We start from the raw sequence: 22,984 nt of genomic DNA on the forward strand, positions 1-22,984 counted from the left end.
ATTGAAATGAGAAGGAAAATAAAAGGCAGCCTTTTGTGTGGGGCTGGCCGAATGCCCCAAAATTAATCTCCCGACTGTGAAACAGACAGAAGCGTAAGAAGCGTTGAGAAGCTTCAAAGGCATACATACAAGGGAAAAGAAAGCCTTGGATTCAGAGTGAGAATTTAGCAAAGAGGTTTCTGAATATAGCAGGGGGGTGTCTGGTCCCCCCATCACGGCTTGTTCATGAGTTTTTAAACATTCCGTGACGATCTGCCAAGTGGAAAGTATTTTTGCTGCTGAGTACCATTCATTTGGCAATAAAACATAATTTTCAGACAAACTCTGCAATAAACCTTGCACATATGGAGACAATAATCCATAAGTTGTTATGGCTGATTTTAAATCTTTTAAAATATTATGTGACAAGGGGGTGAACACAGGATTTTGTCCTGCAAAATCAACAGGAAAGGTGGCTAACATTTTCAAGTCGTCCAACTCTACATCGTCCCCACTTCTCTTTTTTTGCATTCCTGCAGTGAGGGGATCGAGTGAGCACTCAGTACTTTTTAAAACTGGATAAATATTAGATTTTTCTTCCTGAGGAGCCTGTTGTTTGATCTCTTCTTTTATCTTTTCTACAATCTCTGTTGTTACTTCTTCATATTTAGGAGGGATATTAAATTTTTCTGGGGTGTTAGATTTTTCTTCTTGAGGAGTTTGCTTTAAAGTCTCCTCTTTGCTTTCCCTTTTCTCTCCCCCTATAGCCTTTGTTGTTATTTCCTCATACTTGGGAGGGGCGGTGGGGTTTAAAGATGCTAATTCATCTGCCTGCTTTTTGGAAAGCGTGAATGTGTCTCCGTGATGAAGACAGAGAGCGGTTAAAACAGCCTTCCAGCTGATTAATATGGGTGTTGGTACTCTGGGCTCCTCGTGTAAATAGGAGCCTATTTTCGTCCATGTGTCTATATTAAGAGATCCAAATGTTGGATAACACGGACAGTATTGCCAAATGTATCTCATTAATTCTTTAGTGTCTTTCTTTGTGGGAATTTCAGTTTTATCCTTTAATATAATTTTATGAGCTCCAATTATCTGTCCAATTTCCTTAAGGTGAGCCTTCTGCTCTCTGGACAGGGGTCCTGTTCCCTTAAGGTGGGCCTCCCGCCCCTTCGACAAATCTGCCCCCATATTTACGAAAAGCGCGCTGGGTAAGAGATGGGGATATTGGGCACGCTGGAAGTCCGTCCGACCTGTCCGGGCCTCCCTGCGTCGCACCTCGACTGATTCCTGGCGTTGTGAAATGGATCACGTCGGGGTCACCACTTGAAAGAATGAGCTTGCATTGAGGATACAAGCATTCTCCCAATCCGATGGACCACTCCACGAATTTCTAATTCCTAGGCTGCTTTGGCAATGAGACACACACGCACACTGCAGACTGGGTGAAAATGGTGGTTTCTGGCTAAACCAGAACACTTTTTATTAGGAAAGTTCAAAGAAAGCTAGTCAGCAGTTAGTACAAACAAAGGATCTCACAGTATGTTACAAATCACTGCTTGATTACACATCCTTGCATTCCACATCCTGATAAGGAGAGCAGGGAGGAGGAACAAACGGTCTTACTGTTGCTTTGATTAGGAAGTATAGAATTGTAAATCACACAGAGTGCTACATTTCAGCCTAGGCATATGGAGTCTTGTTACATGAGGCGGCTTTTAATTATCAGGCAAAAGGATGTTTAAACTTTGCAAGGCTAATTCATCTCTGTGTTGCTTATGTTTAGATACTTTTCACATAAACATTCAAGATGAATTTCCAACACCTTGTTATCTTGATCTTCCCAGGGCTGTCATGGCTTTGGTAAAATGTTCACTGGGATTCTTTGATCCAGATAGATATTTTATCCTATCCTATTGATCCCAGCTAATTTCACCCAGCCAATTATGGGGTAGATTCCCACACATTCTTTGGGCCATTTTAGGCTGTTTTTCAGGATGTTTTCAGGCCGTTCTTCATGCCATTTTCAGGCCATTTTTTTGTTTTTCACCAGAGCACCAAAAGCAGCCTAAAAATGGCCTGCAAAATGGGCCAAAACGGCCTGAAAACGGCCCAGAAAACAGCCAAAAGCGGCCTGTTTTGGGGGTGTTTTTGGCTATTCTCACGCCATTTTCTGGTGCTTCAGCAGCTGGTGACAGTGCACGTGCCCTCTCTGTGGGCCACCTCTGGCACCCGTGCCATAGGTTCACCCTCACGGGCCTATATGCAGAATTATCTCGGAACCAGCCCTTGGGCTGTGAAATTCTCATCCAAGAATTACACAGCTGGCTCTCTTTATAGCTTATTTGAGGGCTTTAAACATTACTATTTTACCTGACTACTAAGTGAATTTTATAAAGAAAATATATGTGGTACTGCACCAGAAAGAAAATCATAGTGCTAAACAACTAATTCAAGTGCAGATAAAAATAGTTGCCAATGCCAACCAAATATTTTTTTTTTGTCAAAAGGCAAACTTTCTATATATCTACGGGTCTCACTGAATTTGCTCCGGAAAATACCGACAGGTAGTAAAAAAGTTTGCTTGTCCCCCAATATATGGACTGTTTAGAAGGGCGAACTACATATCATAGACTCCTTAATATTTTATGGGTTTTTAAAAATAGAAATGAGTATATAAGATATTTAATTCTTATTTGTTGTTGAGTTTTAGAGGTAGTATCCAAATAGCTGTTTTAGTGGGTACAAAGATTTTAAGAAGAATTTCTGCCATGAAAACCATGTACAACATATAATAGGCTAAGTTTTATCTTGAGTTATTTGAACTGTTTGACCTTTATATCTGCTCATGTCTGCTATGAGTGTCACTGAACTCTTGTGGTTTTCTTAAGTGTTGGGCAATTGTTATGAGTAATACTTGTTTGATATGATATGATAATTTCTGTAAATGGAAGAAATGGATTGGCTGGACAATGCTTCTTTTGCAAAACTTTACCAGATTTATTGTTACACAAGTAACTCTTTATCCTAAAACTTGGTTGAAGTGATTTATGATGTTATGACAGTTTTATTTTGATATTCAGTTGTGTTACCTTGTAAGTTGAACAGCAGTCTTTAAAGGCAAAGTAAACTGTTACGTATTTAAAAGAAGCAGATATTTTCCTCATGTTCTTATTTTCCATGTATCAATTTGGGTTTTAGGGCACACTAATACTCCTCTGTTCCCATGGATAGATGCATTGTAATGCACCCCTAAGGAACTACTAAAATTATCCCACTTCACATTTCTGTTCTATTTTAAAGAAGTGCAATTGTATTGCATTTCAGCAAGACTATTGTATGCACAAAAATGGAAGGACACTTTGTTTCCTACTATGGACCAGGGGTGGTATTCAGCAGGTTCTGACCAGTTCTGTAGAATCGGTAGCAGAAATTTTGAGTAGTTTGGAGAACCAATAAATACCACCTGTGACTGGCTCCACACCTATCTATTATCTGCCTCCCGAGTGCCAGCTGATTGCGGAAATGGGGATTTTGCAGTAACCTTTTCCTGGAGTGGGTGGGAATGGAGATTTTACAGTATCCTTTCCCTGCCACACCCATCAAGTACCCCCCCCCCCCCAAGCCATGCCCACAGTACCGGTAGTAAAACTTTTTGAATCCCACCACTGCTATGGACAAATGATTGCAGAAGTTGATGGAGTTGGATGAAATGGCAAAACTGACCACTTTGATTAAAGAAAAGAACATACGTACTTTTGTTTCCGCTTGGAGACCGACTCTGAACTTTGTGCTTGATGCGGAGACGAATGAAACTGTGAAACTCTGCATTTTAGATTGATAGATCTTTATAGAAATGACGTTCATACTATTATGGAAAGGCAAAAAGCTGTGATTTGATGTTAATGCCTTTTTACTGTAACATAGAGAGTCAGAAGTCAATCCTGCTTTTTCTTTCTTATCTTTCCTCACTTCTCTTCCCCTCTGCTTTTCTATTTACTTTATATTTTGTATTTTATAATAGCTCAATAAAAATGTTAATAGAAAGAAGTGCAATTCATATGTTTCTGCTATTTTAAAATATTTGATTTAGCTCAAATTTTAAGAATTCTTCAGTGTAGGTTTCCAGCACTGTTTTTTCATACTGGTAGGTGTAGAGGGGGAACCGTAACATCAAATATGCATAGGCTAGGATTGCTGATGCCCCTCTTGTCCTTTTTGTGTGTTAGTCTAGAGCAGGGATCACCAGCCCCTGTTCTGTGGACAGGCACCGGGCTGCAGCATGCCAGAAATTGGGCCATACAAACAAGTGAAGCCCTATCCATGGGATGCTGCATATGAAACCATGCCATCTCTGGTCTGCAGAAAAACCTCTCTCCATGGAACCGGTCCCTAGTACCCAAAAGGTTGTGGGTCATAGGTCTAGGCCCGTGATGGCAAACCTATGGCATGTGTGCCAGAGATGGCATGTAGAGACCTCTCTGTGGGCACGTACCAGGGATGGGTTTCAATTTTTTTTTACTACTGGTTCGGTGGGCGTGGCTAGATGGGGGGGCATGTGACTGAGTGGGGGCGGTCACTCACGCACACTCAGTCACATGGCCCCCTCACCAAACCATGCCCACCGAAATGATGGCAAAAAGTTTTGACCGGAGGGGGGAGGGGGCTCCGGCCTCGGGGAGCTAAGGGACTGCCTGCAAACTACCCATTAACAAAAGAGGTTTTGTCCTCCCCTGCCCCCAGGAACACTCTGCAGGCTTCAGCAGGGCTGGGAGAAGATAAAAATGCCACCACCGACCCCCCCACTCAACCTGCTACTCAACCTCCCTTTCACCTTCACCCAAAGCCTTGTGCCACACCAGGAGGCTGAAGTTGGAATTTCTCCCCCCTCATTGCGTACTTTGGCAACAGGACTGTTTCTCTCCGCCTCCTTTTCCAGCCAAAAAACATGCCAGAGGTGGCGCAGTGGTTAGGGTGCAGTACTGCAGGCCACTTCAGCTGACTGTTATCTGCAGTTCAGCGGTTCTAATCTCACCGGCTCAAGGTTGACTCAGCCTTCCATCCTTCCGAGGTGGGTGAAATGAGGACCCGGATTGTTGGGGGCAATATTCAGCCCTATGAAGCGGTATATAAGTCTAACTGCTAACTGCTATGCCAGCAATGGCAGTGGCAACAGAGGGAACCGCTTTGGGGGCATGGTCAGGCTGCCATTACTACCAGTTCGGAAAGGTACGCCATTTTTTTACTACCTATTCAGCGGAACCGGACCGAATAGGTAGGAACCCACCTCTGGCACAAACGCCATCGCCAGCTGGTCTTCACGAACACACAAAGACCATTTTCGCCCTGTTTTCAGACCATTTTTTGGGCTGTTTTCTGGGGCGTTTTGGGGCCATTTTGAAGTTGGCAAACGTTCCAGCATGTCAGGTTGCTTTCCTGTTGATGTTGCTTGAAAAAGATTCCCAATATTGCCAATGCACAGAGTGGGTTGGCTCATAAATCAGTGGGCCAAAAGTGCACTGCTCCATAGGTATGTGGCATTTTCATACAGTTTCCAAAGCTCTTCAGCACGCTGAGGCATTCGCCTAGAGCCATAGTTGGTCTCCAGAATTGGCAGGTCCTCAAACATTCAGCCCAGCCTTAAAGCATTTTTAGGAAGTTAGGATTTTGGCTGAAGGTGCCTTAAATCAACCCACTTTTGAGTACAGTCTTTGAGCCAATGGAAAAGGGGTTCCATCTCAGAAGCCATAGGATATCGCCCCCCCCCCCTAAAATTTTAACTAAAGGCTGATGATGTAGCTTGCAAGATTGCTATCATCTAAATTTACCTCCATTTCTGTTGTTCTTCTCTACAGAGCTTAGAAAAAATGCTAGGAACATAGATTTTCTGCTTGGGTGATAGAGGTTGTTGTTGTTGTTGGTGGTGTGTGTGTGTGTGTGTGTGTGGTCATGCATACATTTCTGGAAATGGCTGCTGGAATAATTCTTGGGTAATTCTTTGGGAAAAGCTGTCTGGGCAGTAAACCAAGTTAACATGCGTAATTTATGACAGAGATGATTAAAGGAGGAAAAAAAAACCCTGAAATGATTGCAGATTGCAGAACAATGTAGTTGTGACCTGTCAACTGACACCGATTTAGAAGTGATGCAAACTGAAATGTTCATACTTCCTTAATTTATGTCACTTTTGGAAATAATAAGTAGCTGAATCCCCACCCATCCCTCATTTTTGAAGCTTTTTAATGAAAGTCACAACAATATAGTGCGATCTCTGATTGGCTCAATGCCTCTAACAACTAAACCCCCTAGACCTGTGATGGAGAACCTATGACACGCATGCCTGAAGTGGCACATGGAGCCATCCCATCTGGCATGCATGGCGTCACTCGTTCCTCTTCTGGGTTTCTGGGGCACATGCGCACATCCCGATCAGTTGACCTTTGTACATGCAGCAGTGCCGGAAACCGGAAGAACTGTCCTCCATTTTCCAACATGAACATGCACACTGGCTAGCTGACCGGCACATGTGCATGTGCAGCAGTAACTGGAGGACTTGTCTGCTAAGGCGCATTGTGTGTGCTGGAAACTGGAAATACATTTTATAGTCCCCCGAGCAACTCCTTTTCCTGGGACAAGAAACAGCATGGGAAGGGCCACATCACCATGGCCAACTCACCGCGGGACAGCTTGCCACAGAAAATTCCATGCGGAATATCTAAAAAAATGTTATCTGCTACTGTTTCTTTGACAGTGTTTCCATTCAAAAAGGTGGGAATTATGTCAAAGAAATAGTGGCAGATAACATTTATTGTGCTGCGTTATCCCGCATGGAATTTTCTGTGGCGAGTTGTCCTTCAGTGAGTTGGCTACATTGAGTTGGCCATGGCAAATTGTCCCATTCCATACAGAGAGTAAGGATAGCCACTCCCTACTCTCCCAAGCAGAGAGTAGTAAGGGTTTAATCTGGCAAAAATCCTGTCTGCTATGTAAAAGCAAATCAAGAACTGATCTCTGGCTGAATTGTTCTCAGGTCTAGCATGAACATAAATAACTGACATAGTTTGGATTGGAATAACACTGGAGATAGCAGGACAAATGTTGTTATTTGGAGTGGAACTGGACTTGAAGACGTTTCACTTCTCACCCAAGAAGCTTCTTCAGCTCTCACTGGATGATGGGGATTGAAAGGATTTATACTCCTTGCAGACAGCTGGTCATTTGCATTCTTTTAGAGAGTCATTGAGGCCACTTGGGTGTTTATCTGTGTTCTCTGGGTCACCTGAGTGCAAATGGACATGGAGCCTTCTTGGAACTGTTGAAAGGACTGTGCTATAGACCGGAGATTGATGATGTCATATCCCTCCCCCTCTGTTGAGAGAGGACTGTTCAATTTTGACGTATATGGCCTCTTTGACCCCTATTTCATACCAGCTCTGTCCAAAATGTGGATTTTGCTGTCTTCAAAAGAATGGCCTGTGTTTTTTAAATGCAGATGGACTGCTGAATCTAGTCCTGATGGGTTTGTTCTCTTGTGTTGTACCATGTGTTTATGAAGTGGTTGTTTTGTTTCCCCAATGTGGAGGTCTACATATGGCTCACTGCATTGTACTGCAGATACCACGTCATTCCGTTTGTGTCTGGGTGTGAACAAGCTTCTGACTTAGTGAATCCTTGGGTTTGAAGTGTGCCTGTACATTGTGTCGGCTGAAGATCCTCCTGAGCTGTTCCGATATTCCTGCAACATATGGAATGATAACATTGCTTTGTTTATTGTTCTCTTCGTTGTTTGTTATTGAGGAACACCTGAAGGGTGTTATTATCTCCTTTGCTTTTCTATTTGGGGGGGGCTCCAATTTTGTTCCCTAAGAGGAAATAAAACTTTCTTCAAGGGCGTGGAGGCAGAAAATTCTATGTTCAGATAATCTCATATCATTGGATTCACAAGCCTTAGGATTTTTTGGGTGGGTGTGGGAGCAGTGTGGGAATGGAAATATCCCATCCTGGCATTGACAGAGTTTGGGCAAACCCCAGGAAAATAGACCATATTCTGAAACCTGGGCTGATAATATTTACAACCCACCAAAATGCAAATGTCTTTCCTGCTAGATGCCTGGCATCTATATATATGCAGCCTTGCTGTATTTTCATTTCCTTGCAGGAAAAACATGAAGACTTGGTTACTTTATATGACTCATGGATTGTAGAGACATGCATGCTGAGTCCGAAAGCTGATAGCTGACTGACCCCAACCTTGCTTTCTTAGAAGTAAAACTGTCTCTCCTGTGGCTTTACTTTGATATAATTAGTAATATGTTGACCTTAACAAGTTTATGCAGTTTATTAATTTAGCATTTGAGATTTAGGAGTGCAGCTAGGTGAATTGCTCCTTCTGTAAAATCAACTCCATTCATTTAGTAATAGCAATAGCACTTAGACTTATATACCGCTTCACAGTGCTTTCCAGCCCTCTCTTAGCGGTTTAGAGTCAGCTTATGGCCCCCAACAATCTGGGGCCTCATTTTACCCAACTCGGAAGGAGGGAAGACTGAGTCAACCTTGAGCCTGATGAGATTTGATCTGCCAAACCGCTGGCGCTCTAACTTCACTTTAACCACTAGGCCACCAGGGCTCTTAGATTTCAGACACTCTTCTTATAATAGAGTAATTGCTTTGGATGACTTCCCCAAATTTAGCTTGGTTTCAAGCCAGAGGCAGCCTACTTTTGAATTGCAATGATAGAGATAAATATTATCTCAATCTGAGCACATTCTGGAATTTCAGGCTATAACTTAACTAGTTGTGTTTATATACTTAACTTTATTGCAGCCATTAACCAGCATGAGAGAGTTGATATTCAAATATCCAAAATATACAAAACTGAATAGACAATAGGATAGTTAAGAAAAGAACATATAGAGGAAGAAAAATGGCTGAAAGTCAAGAAGCAAAAGAGTTTTGACTCAAAGGTATTTTGTGTCTTGTTATCTTGCCCTCTAATCCTATTTCTTGGAAACAAGAAAAAAACACCAGCCAGGCAGGGAAGCATAGCACAAGGCAGTGGACTAGCAGAAGAGGAGTGTGTGTGTGTGTCTATGTGTGTGTGTGTAAATGCTTAAATGTCATTCTCTTCAGGGTTGCTCAGGAGAAGGGGCACTAAAACATTGCTAATTAATAAGCCAACAGAAATAGTTCATTGCCTGTAATACTTGAAGGGATGACTGAAAGTCTAAAGGGCACGGCATCAGAAAGTCTTTTGAATTCAGGGAGAGAGCTGAAAAACTATGCAGCTTGAGTAATGATTGTCCATTGTTCTCACCCTTGGGCCCACGAAGATTTGGTCAGCAAACAGAACAAAAAGAAATAGTGAGAAGAAATGTCAGGTTAAAGCAATGTATACTTAGCAAGCCACTAAAGTTCATTTTGCTGTGCATGTTCCTTTTTTAAAATCATTTCCGGGTCGTTGAGAGATGATAGATGAAAATTCAATTGAACATTGAAAAATGTCTTAGTGTGGATATCAGCAGTTCAGATACAGGATTAATTATCTAATGCCATTTACCAGTCTGTGCATTGAATTTTGTACCAGCTAATAGTTCATATCATCCAATTTATCATTATACTTTTATTGTAATGGAAGCACCCCCAGGGCTGTGACCTGTTTGGAACTGGGCTGCAGTGAGTCGCATGAGCAATGGGTGCTCCCACTCATGCACGAAGCTCCATTTGTGTGAGCTGTGGGCACACACACCTGCTGCATGCTGTTTCCATGTGCAAATGGAGCCGCATATGCGCATTTCTACCACTCAAATGGAACCATCCCCATTTTCCGAAGCTGAAAAAGAGTTAGGGATTTCAGTGACTTCTGGAATATTGAGAGGTAAAATGGAAAAGGAATTAGAACCCTAAAATAAGGAGAGAGGATCCTAACATGAATCAATAAGTTTTTTTCAGTTTCTTGTTTTTAGAGGTAGTATTGGTTGAAAAACGTGTTTCATGATTCCCAAACACACACACAAATACATACAAACACACGCACACACCCATCCATCATCCATCATCCATCATCTATCTATCTATCTATCTATCTATCTATCTATCTATCTATCTATCTATCTATCTATCTATCTATCTATCTATCTACCTACCTACCTACCTACCTACCTACCTACCTACCTACCTACCCACCCACCCACCCACCCACCCACCCACCCAATCCATCCATTATCTATCTATCTATCTATCTATCTATCTATCTATCTATCCATCCATCCATCCATCCATCCATCCATCCATCCATCCATCCATCCATCCATCCATCCATCCATCCATCCAATTAGGCTGTCAGGCTACAAAGCAAAGAATTAACCTTTGGTACTTTTATTCCCAGGAATATATGCGACTAACAAGAGCTCTTTAATTTCTCAGAAAATAAAAATGTAATTCGTGTGAGATGTAATAGAAGACAGGGAGAAGAGATGCTGCCAAGGATAAAACAGGGAGAAGCCAGCAACTGAGTAACAGCAGAGAAATACGTTTAGAAAGGATCCATCCGAATTAACCAGACAGTAAAAAGAGAGAGTGGGAGATTTATACTTTCAGACTTGCAAGAGTCCAATGATGTAACTTTACAATAAAGTAGAAGTACTGTGGCTTGTTGTGTTTCCTGTCAGGTCTGTTTGGGAGGCTGACAGGTAGTTTTCACCATGGCACTTGAGAATATCCTGAAAATCATGTGGCGTACCTTCATTAAGCTGTTTTGGCAATAAGCAAACCCCTCATGGATGCAGCTATTTTCATGACATACTCTCAAAATTCTGCACCAAAAAAATAAAATAAAAATAGTGAGGCTTGTCTTACATAACAGGACAAAAAGAGAAGCAGGTCCCAGAGATTCTTAACTTCTTGTAATATAGCTAGGTGTCCCTGGCAAATATTTAAAAAATCTTTACAAAACAACTAGCATTATTAATGACCTGTGGCTATTCTAAAAATACCAGTCCTCTGAAGGTTACAATATTAGGAATCATGGCAGTGAAATCCAACATATTGTTACGTTTATAATCTGCTGTTATTTATATATTGTTTACAATTTCATGTTTTGATGAACATTTCTGATATTTATAGAGTAGAATCACATAAAACTTTCTGCTCTCAATTTATTTACTGTATAACTTCTAAAGTCCCCCCCTCCAAGTACTAGAAATTTATTGTAGCTTTGTGAGCATCTTCTCCAAAAGTATGCTTTTATTTTTCTGACTGTGTGAACTAACGTTGAGATGTAGACAGTGGTGGGATTCAACCAGCTCACATCGATCTGGGAGAACCAGTTGTTAATTTTCTAAGCAGTTTGGAGTTGGAAGAAATCTCCTTTTGTTTTTGTTTTTTTCCACTTTACGGGGCTAATTCCTGTAAGGAAGGCAGGAAGGAAACATTCTGGTCTTGTTTCTAGCCTAATCTTTATTTCCCTGCTTACAGAAACTGCCTCTCCAGTTAACCCGTCCATCAACCTGAGTGACGTTGAGTTGTCACACCCACCCAGTCACATGACCACTGAGCCCGGCCTCCCCAGCTGGTCATTAGGGCAAAGAACCGGTTGTTAAATTATTTAAATCCCACCACTGGATGTAGGTGTTGTGATATGAGAGTGAGAAGGGAGGGAGAGAGGGAGAAGGAAAGAAAAAAAGAAAGAAAGAAAGAAAGAAGTTTATATTTGTCTTGTACAATAATTACATGGAAAGTAATCTTTCTTTTGACAGCTGGCTAAATCCTTTATTTGTTATTGGTCATAAACGGAAACTAGAAGAAGATGATATGTACAAAGTACTCACTGAGGATTCGTCTAAGGTGCTCGGGGAAACACTGCAATGGTATGTAAATCCCAATGTCTCAGTACAGATAATTCAGTCTTTTTGTTCTTTATAGTCCAAAGTCATCAAAGGCAACCAGGACCAAATTCCATGTGAAGGAAGAAGCAGGCAACCCCCCCACAAAACTGACTGAGATTGAACATTAGGTCTTGGGGTGGGGTGGGGAATGTGCATGCGCGACTATGTTCACACCAAAAGAAAATACAGTCATCAGATATGGCCACTGCTAGCAAAGAGGTTAGGTCTAGAAACCAAGAAAGGACTTGTTATTCTTCTCAACACAATGGAATATTGGAAAGTAATAAAGAGAAAGAGGACCCTGCCTAACCAAATTTGGTATGGGAAAAAGAAAGACTAAATTTAAAAGTTTTCTTAAAAAATTGGCAGGGGGTGTGAAGAAAAAAAATCAACTCACCTTTCTTCAGTTTGAAGCAGGGGAAGGATGTCGGAGGAACCATCTAAAAACCATTAAGGTGACAGGTGCATAAGTATGTTTTGAGCCCAGACCAGTTACCCTCGACTCCCTGGGCTATAAGAGAAAGGAAGGAAAACAAAGAGTTTTGCATTTCTGTTACTGTAACCTTTCTCAACAAAGAAACATTTTATTTTTCTTGTGGAATCTACTTTCTGATCTGGACAACCTTGAAGGGCTGATACCAATGCACTCCTATCCCTGTAAGTCTGTTGGGTGACTGCATGGATTGTTATTGACTTCACTGTTCTAAAAATCATTCTTCCTCTTTCCTGGTCACATAACCCATTATGGTGCCCTTAAGCCAGGGGAGTCAAACTCAATTTCATTGAGGATCACATCAGGGTTGTGTTTGGGGGAGCCAGGGGCATGGCGGGGATGGGCATGGTCAGGTCAATGTCACTCATTGAGCATCAGTTTTTGGCTGTGACGGCCTCCTGCAGCCCTCTACCAGCAAAATGGAGCTCAGGGAAGCCCTCCTGGGCTCCGTTTTTGACCATGACAGCCTCCTGCAGCCCACTGCCAGTGAAAACAGAGCCTCCCTGAGCTTTGTTTTCACTGGCAGAAGGTTGCAGGAGGCCATTGCAGCTGAAAATGGACCCCGGGCAGGCTGTACATAGCCTCCTCGATAGGGGTGAAATCCAGTAGGCTCTGAAAGGTTCTGGAGACTGGTAGCAGAAATTTTGAACCGGTAAATACCACCTCTGACTGACCCCAGAGTGTGGTGGGAATGGAGATTTTGCAATGTCCTTCCCCTGGAGTGGGTGGGAATGGAGATTTTGCAGTTTCCTTCCCCTGCCATGCACACCAAGCCATGCCCATAGAACTGGTAGTAAACATTTTTGAATTTCACCACTGCCCCTGAGCTTCATTTTCATTGGCAGAGGGCTGCAGGAGGCCGTTGTGATCGAAAATGGAGCCCTGTGGCCATGTGGCCCTCCATTTTTGCTGGCAGAGGAATTGTGGGCTGGACCTTCACTGTTTCTAGGGCAGCCCCGTGGGCTAGATCTAAGCACCCTGCAGGCCGGATGTGGCCCGTGGGTCTTGAGTTTGACACCCCCGCTTTCCTCTTTTTTCCTGAACTTGTTATCACTTTACAACTTGAATTTTGCAGAGGTTGCCTTTTCTAGATCCAAGCATGATGCCATGAGAAACCATGAAATCTTATCTTATTTATTTCTGGGTAAGGTAGAATCTTCTTGAGTTGAACTTGGCTCATGGTGACTTCTGCTGGGCTGGAAAGTATAACAAGGATAGGCTGAAAAGTGTGGCTTCTGGATTGACCCCAATGGCAACAGTGGAGAAGTGTTTTGCCACCACCTGTTTATTGATTTTTTCCCCCCCGCCAGATTTTCCAGTATAGTCTACTCTATAGCTTTTGGCCACCCTTCCAAATGCTAAGCAAATATGACTCCATCCCAACTCTTCAGGTAGGCAAAGTTGAAAAATGAGCATGATAGGGATTCCAGGAGTGCTGGAGGCCTGTCCAGATTTATTTTTGTCCTGTTTTATAGTGAAGAAATCTAGGCAGAGTTACTTTGAACTTTTTACCTCATACTCTCCTATGATTTTTTTTTCACAAAGTCCTCCCTTAACAGCTTGTTCATTGCTTCCATATTCCAAAATCAGCTCTATAATCAATTGCAACCTGCTAAACTTTTATCAAAGTCAGTCAAGGTTAGTTAAGAGCTGTCACTGCCTATGACTGCTATCAGAATGAATAAGCACCGTGGACTTGCTTTGGAATCTTTGTGCAATCTTTGTACCTCTATACTTCTTTATACTTGTCCCTATACTTCTTCTTAAGGGACAGGGTCGCTTAGTGGCTAAGATGCTGAGCTTGTCGATCAGAAAGGTCGGCATTTCCGCGGTTCGAATCCCTAGCACCATGTAACGGAGTGAGCTCCCGTTACTTGTCCCAACTTCTGCCAACCTAGCAGTTCAAAAGAACGTAAAAATACAAGTAGAAAAATAGGGACCACCTTTGGTGGGAGGGTAACAGCGTTCTGAGTGCCTTCAGCATTTAGTCATGCCGGCCACAAGACCATGGAGACGTCTTCAGACAGCGTTGACTCTTCGACTTTGAACCAGAGATGAGCACCACCCTCTAGAGTCGGGAACAACTAGCAAATATGTGCGAGGGGAACCTCTACCTTTACTTTTATACTTCTTTACCTTCACATGCTTCAGATACTTTTTAGGAGTAACATTAAGAAGGAAGATGTAGCCAGCATATTTAAGAATACAAGGTTGGAAAGGGTTGTGTTTTTTTTAGCAAGATCGATGTTGGACCGTATCTCACTGTATTTTACTATTTTATGACTTGACCATTAGCTATAAGAAATGCCTGCAGATAGGATATATTGAACTCTTTCTGACTTCTCCCACCTGATTTTAATTCTTATATTTATAGGTACTGGGATAAAGAAGTACAAAAGGCTGAAAAAGAAGCAAGAACACCACGTTTGACAAAAGCAATTATCCTTTGTTACTGGAAATCTTATTTAATGCTGGGTTGCTTTACATTGGTTGAGGTAACAGACTATAAGAGATATCCTATTAAAAAATAAATCTGCAAGCAAAAATTGTGAGATGGTGATTTTAACATGCCTACTCCCTGCTTAATGCTATACATTTTCAAGAAAATATTAAACAACAGCAAAAACAAAGGAAAAATGGGGGAAATGAAAATGTATTCAATTCTTGTTTTAGCCCCCTTTACCACTCTCTTAATATTCCTCCTACTGTACCAACTTTACATGAGCTGTTATAGAAATATAATAAATAAATAAATAAATAAATAAATAAATAAATACATACATACATACATACATACATACATACCAGAAGCGTTCCAAACTCAAAATATTTTGAGTTCAGGATAATTTCGTGCTTGCTGCAGCTTTGGAATCCTTCCTGTAAGATTAGAACATCGTGTTTTGAATTTATAACACTTTGCACAGCCTCACTTTAGCAGCCTACATAGTAGAATAAAAATATTAAGAAGAATATTTTATTTCAATTGTTCCTCTTTTCTTTTTCTTTTTTTTTAAAGGAAACTCTGATACTAATTCAGCCAGTATTTCTGGGAATGATTATTGGGTATTTTGAAAAGGTTGGCTCTACGCATGCTGACGAAAATGCTTTGGCCTACGCCTATGGCTCTGCTGCAGCCTTATCTGTGTGCACTTTGATTCTGGCCATCACTCATCATCTGTATTTTTATCATGTACAACGTGCTGGCATGAAGCTGAGGGTAGCCATGTGCCATATGATTTATCACAAGGTAGGTAATGGGTTTTCTTTATCTCAATAAACAGGGACCCCAAGCATAGGTGAGTGATTGTCCGGCATTGTGGGTGAAGCAAACAAGTGTTTCTAGAATCATGAGCTTAGCAGGCCGATGTAATATGTGGGTCTCCGTGAAAAGAATGTTAAGATTACATCAGTGTGTCCTATGTAAATTCCATTCTGGGTGGGCAGGCCAAGGGCTGAAATCTCCAGAAAAAGCAGCAGGCTAGAAAGACATTGGCTGCTGTTATTAACGGCTAGTTCTTATGACTTTTAATGCAAAAAATTTACCATACTAGTGAAAAATTAGGAGGAATGAAGGGGGTTAGGTAAGACTTCTTTCTAACACTGTTGTCCAGTTTTAGGCTTCCTTCTACTTCTGTTATTGTTGTGGTCAAGAATTATCTCAAAAATCTTCAAGGTATGCTACACTGATCTGTGTCCATTTACAATAAGGAAGGGTGTGATGATGTAATTCAGCCGTCCCGTAACTAACTTTTCTGACTCTGCCTTCTGTCCACGATGCCTTTCTATGTTACCAACCCAGGTAGTCCTCGACGTCTGACTTTAATTGAGCCCAAAATCTCTGTTGCTAAGCGAGACAATTGTTAAATGAATTTTGAAAGGTTTTGCAACCTTTCTTGCCAGAGTTGTGAATCAAATCACAGCAGTTGTTAACGTTAGTGACACGGTAGTTACGGGAATTTGGCTTCCCCGTTTGACTTTGCTTGTCTGAAGGTCACAAAAGGTGATCACATGACCCTGGGATAGTGCGGCCATCTTAAATATGACAAATGTCTGCATTTTGATCACCTGACCAAGAGGATGCGGCGACAGTTGTAAGTGTGAAAAATGGTCATAAGTCACTTTTTGACAGGGCCGTTGTTATTTTTGAACAATCACTAAACAAACTGTTGTAAGACAGTCACTAAACAACTGTTGTAAGTTGAAGAATGCCTGTACTGGGATGCTTTTAAAGATTGCAGGATTTGTACATTGAGGGGCCCTATTTTTATATATTTTTCTTCCGTGGGAGATCAGCTCATCTGTTCTACTTTAAAAAGCATTCGATATTGTATGTGTCTAGAAGGGAATACTTTATCTAAATCTACTGTTAGTGTTGTGGCCTGCCACTGGCAGCAAACTGGCAGCAAACTCGGATGCGGAGGAGGTTGGGGAAGAACTTGGGTCAGTTCTGGAGTCTGGAAAAGGCTCTGATGGTTGCTGTGTCGGAAGCAGAGATAAGTTGGGAGGAAGAACAGCTGGGGCCTGTTCCAGATGCGTATATGCGCAGAGCTGTTAGGAGAGGAGAACAACTGAGGACAAGGAGTCGACTCGGGAAGAAAAGCACACGTGGACACTGAGTGACCCCTCGTGGCTGGGGAATAAATATAAGGAAAGGAGAGTGGTGGTTGTAGAAGACAACTGTTCAGATTTCAGAAGATTTGGCTCATCGTGTTTCGTGCCTCAGAGACTGCTTGCCAGAACTTAATTTGGAGCTTTGTGGTTGGAAGCTCCCAGCCTGGCAATTATCTCAAGGAACTGATAAGGTCTGCTACTGCAGTTAACTCCTTGAAGGACTATTGCCTGGACTTTTCGGTGTGTCAATGCCATTAATTCACAGGAGATAAATAAAGAGGGGGTTTTCGGGACAAGAAGTCTGCTAAGGCTGGGTCAGAACAGTTATTTACTTATGCACTTTAGAAGTATCTCATATTTTAAACTAGCTCTTCTATTCTATTTGTGATGGAACTGCTGCATTTTGTGGAACCTTATAGAAGTTGCTTTGTAGCTTATAGCTTAGATATATATTTACCTAGTACAGGAGGACTTACACTAATTCACACCTTCATTACCACTCATTTAGACTACTGCACTGTATGCCAATTTGGCGCTCTTTGAAGATTACATGAAAAATGCAATTGGCTGAGAACAGGTTGGCCACTGCACTCATTGTCACATGTTACTTGGATCCAACCTTGTCGGCTTTCAAAAGATATTAAAAATGGAACTCCTGTATTTAATATTTACTTTTAATCAATCTCAGGCATTTCTTCATCTTTTTTTTAAAATTCAGTTTTACTTTGAAGTGTTTTACTGCAGTTTTATCTTACTGGTTTGAGCTTTTATGATTTTATTTTAGTACTATTTTTAATTACACCCTGAAAGTTGTAATATTTTGCTATATTATATATCATGTAAGCCAGGGGGTCCCAAACCCCCAGGCTGTGGCCCACTACCGGGCCTCAGCCTGTTTGAAACTCGGCCACTTTCACACAAGTGGAGCTTTGCGTGTGAGCACAAATGCCTGCCGTTTATGTGAGTGGAGCTTCGTGCGTTGGTGCAAGGACCCTCTGCTTGCGTGCAAAGCTCCATTTGTGTGAGTAGAGGGCACGCGCCCCCTTTCACAAATATAGCTGTGCATGTGCACGTTCGCCTGTCACTCACATGCCCCCCTCTCCCCCCATGCCGGACTGGGCTATCAAGTTCGAAAGGTTGTGGACCGTTGCTTTAAAGTGGCAATATTTAGTGTGACCTCCCATTACACTTGAGCAATAGCAAATACCTATCTCCCATAAACCTAAATGGATGGGACCTAAGTACTGTCTTTGCTAATACCTGTACGTATCCTGCTATTTTATGCAAAAATGACTGCTATGCCAAAAGGTCTATAATACCAAGTTTGTGCAAGACATGCTTGAGCATCTCATACAGTGCAGTCACATGTTTTATAAGTGTAATGCGCTGGAAACTTGCTAATGGGAGCCACTTCCAATCACATCATTCCAGTCAAAATGCCAAAGATGACAGAATTTGACAGTTATAAAATGAGATTTTTTGCATCAGCAAGGCCACTCTCAAAGGGCAATCAACCAACAAACTGGATACTGAAGATGTAATACTTAAGACTGAAAAACACTGCCCAGTACTGACTGTCTTTGCTATTATGCCTTTGCAGAAAAGCTACGTTTGTTTTTCAACCTGAACTCTTCCTTCTGATACCTCCTAGGATCTCTGTTGTCATTAGGTAGGATGCTTTCTTGCGCATAAAGTCATCTCTGGGGAATTAATTTGCTACACTGAATAATATTCTACAGAGAGTTTTGGGAGTCAGGAAACAAGCTTTTCAACCAATACTTCATCTAAAAACAAGAAATGGAGAAAAGCTCATTTGGTTTGTGTTAGGCTCCTTTCTCCTTATTTTAGGGTTCTAATGCCTTTCCCATTTTACCCCTCAATATTGCAGAAGTCATTGAAATCACTAAGCCCTTTTCAGTTCTGGAAAATTACATTGGGTCCTCGATTTAGTGAATCTTAGTGCAATCGAATTTGCATGAAATAGATGGTATTCTCACTCTATGTTACCATGATATAATTATATAATTTATGTAATTTATGTAATGTTGCTGCATAATTAAACAGTGGTCAAGAACAAAGTGTGTGCTTCCTTCAACTGGTTTGTTAAAACTGAAATGAAAGTTTCGTGATCTTCGCAAAACCTCAGGTAGTCAGCATATTTTCTTCTACTTTTAAGTGACAAAGGCTTAAAAAGCAATGGAGCACATTAGTGTATTTTTCTGAGTATAAGATGCACCTTTTTCCATCAAAAAAGAGGATGAAAATCTGGGTGCGTCTTATACACTGAATACAGTATTTTTGGCATCCCGAAACCCCATCCCCTTCACCAAAATGGCTGTGCAGAGGCTTTAGGAGGCTTTTAGAATGCTCCTGGGTGCTGTAAAGCCTCTGGAGCCTGGGGAGGGCGAAAAAGTATGCCCAAAATGGGGGGGGGATCTCTGGTTAAGTGTGCATGTGCGCTGGGGTCACACATTGCATTATGGGCATAGCACACCCGCGCATGACCCCCCTGCGCTCTCCCCGCTTTTGGCACACGAGCCAAAAAAGGTTTGCCACCACTGCCTTATTCCATTTTGCTTCCATAATCAGCGAGATGTTGAAGAAAGCAACGCTTATTCGGGTGATGTTTTGTCTAAAAGGTGATCATTGAGCCCATGGAGTTTTGTAATATTTTCATTTATAAAAAAATATATATAACTTGAATATATTGGAGGCAGTAAACCATCTAGCAATTTCATGTATACAGATCTCCAGAGAAGACCCCTATCCAAAGTGTGTGAGCTTTCGCACCCTGAAACTTTTCTCTTGTCTCTTTGTTTTTTTCTAAAACATTGTTATTTGTAGTTTTGAGCCATTTTACCTGGATCAGCTCATTCTGGCTAAAAAGAACAGAAGACATTTAAAGTGTTCATTCATAAGATTTATAGAAGATTTCCCCATAGAAATGAGGAAATATTAATACCAAATCTTGTCCTAGACTTTGGTCTTCTGTTGCTTTATCTCCAGATTTATTGGTGCACAAATCTGATAGTTCCTGATTTGTATTATCCGCGGTTTTGGAAAATGGGAACTGGGAAGGATATGACTTAAAGTAGCAGTGAGCATTTGAGTCAAAAAATATAGCTTCAAACCCATAAATATAGTGATGTACGTGAAGGCACTTAACAGCTAGACCTTTAGAATGTTGAGTATAACTATATAAACTGAACATAGGAACTTCATTTTTTTATTTGTGTTTTTATTAGTTTATCAAAAGATGAAATAGAGAAGTACAACAAAAAAAGAAAATAAGGGAAAAAGAAGGAAGGAAAAGGGGAAGAGAGAAAAGTGTAGGGTAAAGGGGAAAAGAGAAAAAAAAAGCATTGACTTCCAACTCCTTTTGGTGCAGTAGAATAAGGTAAATATAAAAACTCCATGTTTTACTTCTACATATATGGTAGTATATGCTATTTCTATCATAAAAAAGTCTGATCTAATCAGCAAAACCCAAAATCAAAGTTTCATTTTTTTTCACCTCAAGCACAAAGTCCAAAAGTGGTTTCCAAGTAGAAACAAAATTGTGTTCTTTTCTTTAATCAGAGCAGTCACTTTGTCCATCCCTGCTGACCCCTTCAATTTTTGTAACCATTTGTCCATTGTGGATATCAAAGTATCCTTCCATTTTTGTGCATAAAGTATTCTTACTGTCATCAGCATATACATTATAGCATCAAAGTTTCATTTTTCCCCCCAGGTTCTTTATCCATTAAACCTAAAAGAAAATTCTCTGGTTTTATCTTTATATTCCCTTTAAGAATCTTTTGTGTTAAGATGTGAATCCTTCTCCAGTATTTCTTTGTTTTCTCACATGTCCATCACAAATGATAACAAATTCCTTCTTTACACTTACATTTCCAATATTCATTTCAAAAGCCTTTATACATTCTTGACGATTTGGACACCAAAAGTACATCATCTTAGAAAAGTTTTTTTAAAAAAAAAAATAATTTAATGTGAATTTTAGATCTTTCATCTGTGTATTTTCCCATTGTTTAAGCATTATATTATATCAAAAGTTTTTGTCCACTGAATCATACAATGCTTTACATACTCATTCTCCAAGTTTAGTTTCAATAACAATTTATAGACCTTAGCAATAATATGTTCATCACCACCACAGAGTAGGATTTCCAATTTATTTTTTACAAAATCAAATCCATACTTCTTTTTGTATAGTTTAAATCTTTCTTTCAACTGTAAATATGTACCAATGGCAAACACCTTCTGATTCCAACTCTTTAGATTTGAGGATAGGGTCACCACAATTAAAATATATCATTTGGTAAGTCCACCAGTCTGGCCTTGCCAGCATTTCTTTTCTAAAAATAGATTCCTGGGTAGACAGCCACACTTTCCATGACTTTATATTTATTCCAAACTCTTAGGATGGCACGCCTAACAAAGTAATTATTAAAATCAACATTTACTTTAACCTTACCATACTATAAATAGCCATGCCATCCAAATCTTAATTCTGACCTTTTAGCTCCAGTAACTTCTGATTTTGGAGAGTTACCTACTCTTTTAGCTAGACTGAACAATAGGCATCAGAATATAGGGATTCCTATCCCTATGACTAGTTATCAACAACATGATCTATCAAAATAGTATGTTAGCCTTAAAGTCTTAATTCAAAAATAAGCAGGCTATTCCTGAATTGCTCACCCCCCCCCCCCGATTAATACACAATTGCAAGGACAGTAGGACTTCCAGAATTTCCCTTCCAGAGAGGATTTAAGAGACATTGGTCTCTTTGTAGAATAGAATAGAATTCTTTATTGGCCAAGTGTGATTGTGCACACAAGAAATTTATCTTTGGGGCATATACTCTCAGTGTACATAAAGAAAAATAAAATAGAATATATTCATCAAGTATCATAAGATACAACACTTAGTGATTGTCACAGGTTACTAATAAGCAATCAAATTATACTAGGAAACACATAAAACAATATAAATTTTAAAGATACAAGCAACATGGTTATAGTCATAAGTGGGAAGAGATAGGTATTAAGAAGGAAGAGAAGAATAATAGTAATACAGTCTTAGTAGGTAATATGACAGTGTTGTGGGAATTAGTTGTTTAGCAGAGTGATGGCATTCGGGAAAAAATGGTCCTTGTGTCTAGTTGTTCTGCTTTTTTTAATTTTAGTTGTTCTAGTCATTCTAGTTGTTCTGTATTACCCTGCATTAGAAATTTTAGAGGACATTTAGGTAGTTCACCTTTAGGTTTAAGGTTTTTCTTCTTTGCTGTAGCGAAATATTTTGTATATTATTAATAGAATGATGTAATGTTTATCTGTCCAACAATGACCAAGTATTAGGCTGCTCTTTATGTTAAGTTTAATTTTTGGGTTAAGGAAAATTAATTTACTGCGTAACTTATCCTTAAGGACTCACCATTCAGGGTGTGTGAAAATGAAATGCTTGTTTCTCTTATTCTGATTACAATAGATGTTTGTTCTAGTATTTTATGCCCTGCCTGTTGTGCCATGGAAATCACATTGTGGGAAATGTATTTTGAATTCATCATTTTCTACACATTTATTATAGTGTGATTAGCCTCCAAAGGTTTGTTTACATTATTCACAAGGTGTGGGATTGCACTATAGGAAAACGTCACTGAATACCACTTTAAATAATAGGACTGGAAGGGATCTTGGAGGTCTTCTAGTCCAACTCTCTGCTCAAGCCAGGAGACCTTATATCTGTGATGGCAAATCTATGGCATGTGTCACACAAAGCTATCTCTGCGGGCACGTGAACTGTCGGCCAGGTCAGCTCCACTGCACATATACATGCTCCTCCAAGCGGCCAGTTGATTTTCAGGTCTTTGCTGGGAGATGTGTGCGCATGTGCGGGGGGGAGGGGTTTGGGGGGGGTCACATGTGCATGCATGGGTGTTTGGGGGTTGCGTGTATATGCACTGGGGATGGGGGGATGCGGCACCCCCAACACCCCATTTTTGGTCTCAGGA

At 40.7% G+C, this 22,984-nt stretch overlaps 1 protein-coding gene across 1 annotated transcript in view; it reads left to right on the forward strand.

Moving 5' to 3' along the window:
• The window catches only part of ABCC4 (ATP binding cassette subfamily C member 4), a 210,967-nt gene that overhangs the window by 18,096 nt on the left and 169,887 nt on the right, over positions 1-22,984 (forward strand). The window contains exons 2-4 of the mRNA XM_032227044.1: positions 11,736-11,846; positions 14,732-14,852; positions 15,374-15,604. Of these exons, the coding sequence (XP_032082935.1) occupies positions 11,736-11,846; positions 14,732-14,852; positions 15,374-15,604 (463 nt within the window). The remainder of the gene's footprint in view (positions 1-11,735; positions 11,847-14,731; positions 14,853-15,373; positions 15,605-22,984) is intronic.

Source organism: Thamnophis elegans, chromosome 11, assembly GCF_009769535.1.
Source record: "Thamnophis elegans isolate rThaEle1 chromosome 11, rThaEle1.pri, whole genome shotgun sequence".
NCBI lineage: Eukaryota > Metazoa > Chordata > Lepidosauria > Squamata > Colubridae > Thamnophis > Thamnophis elegans.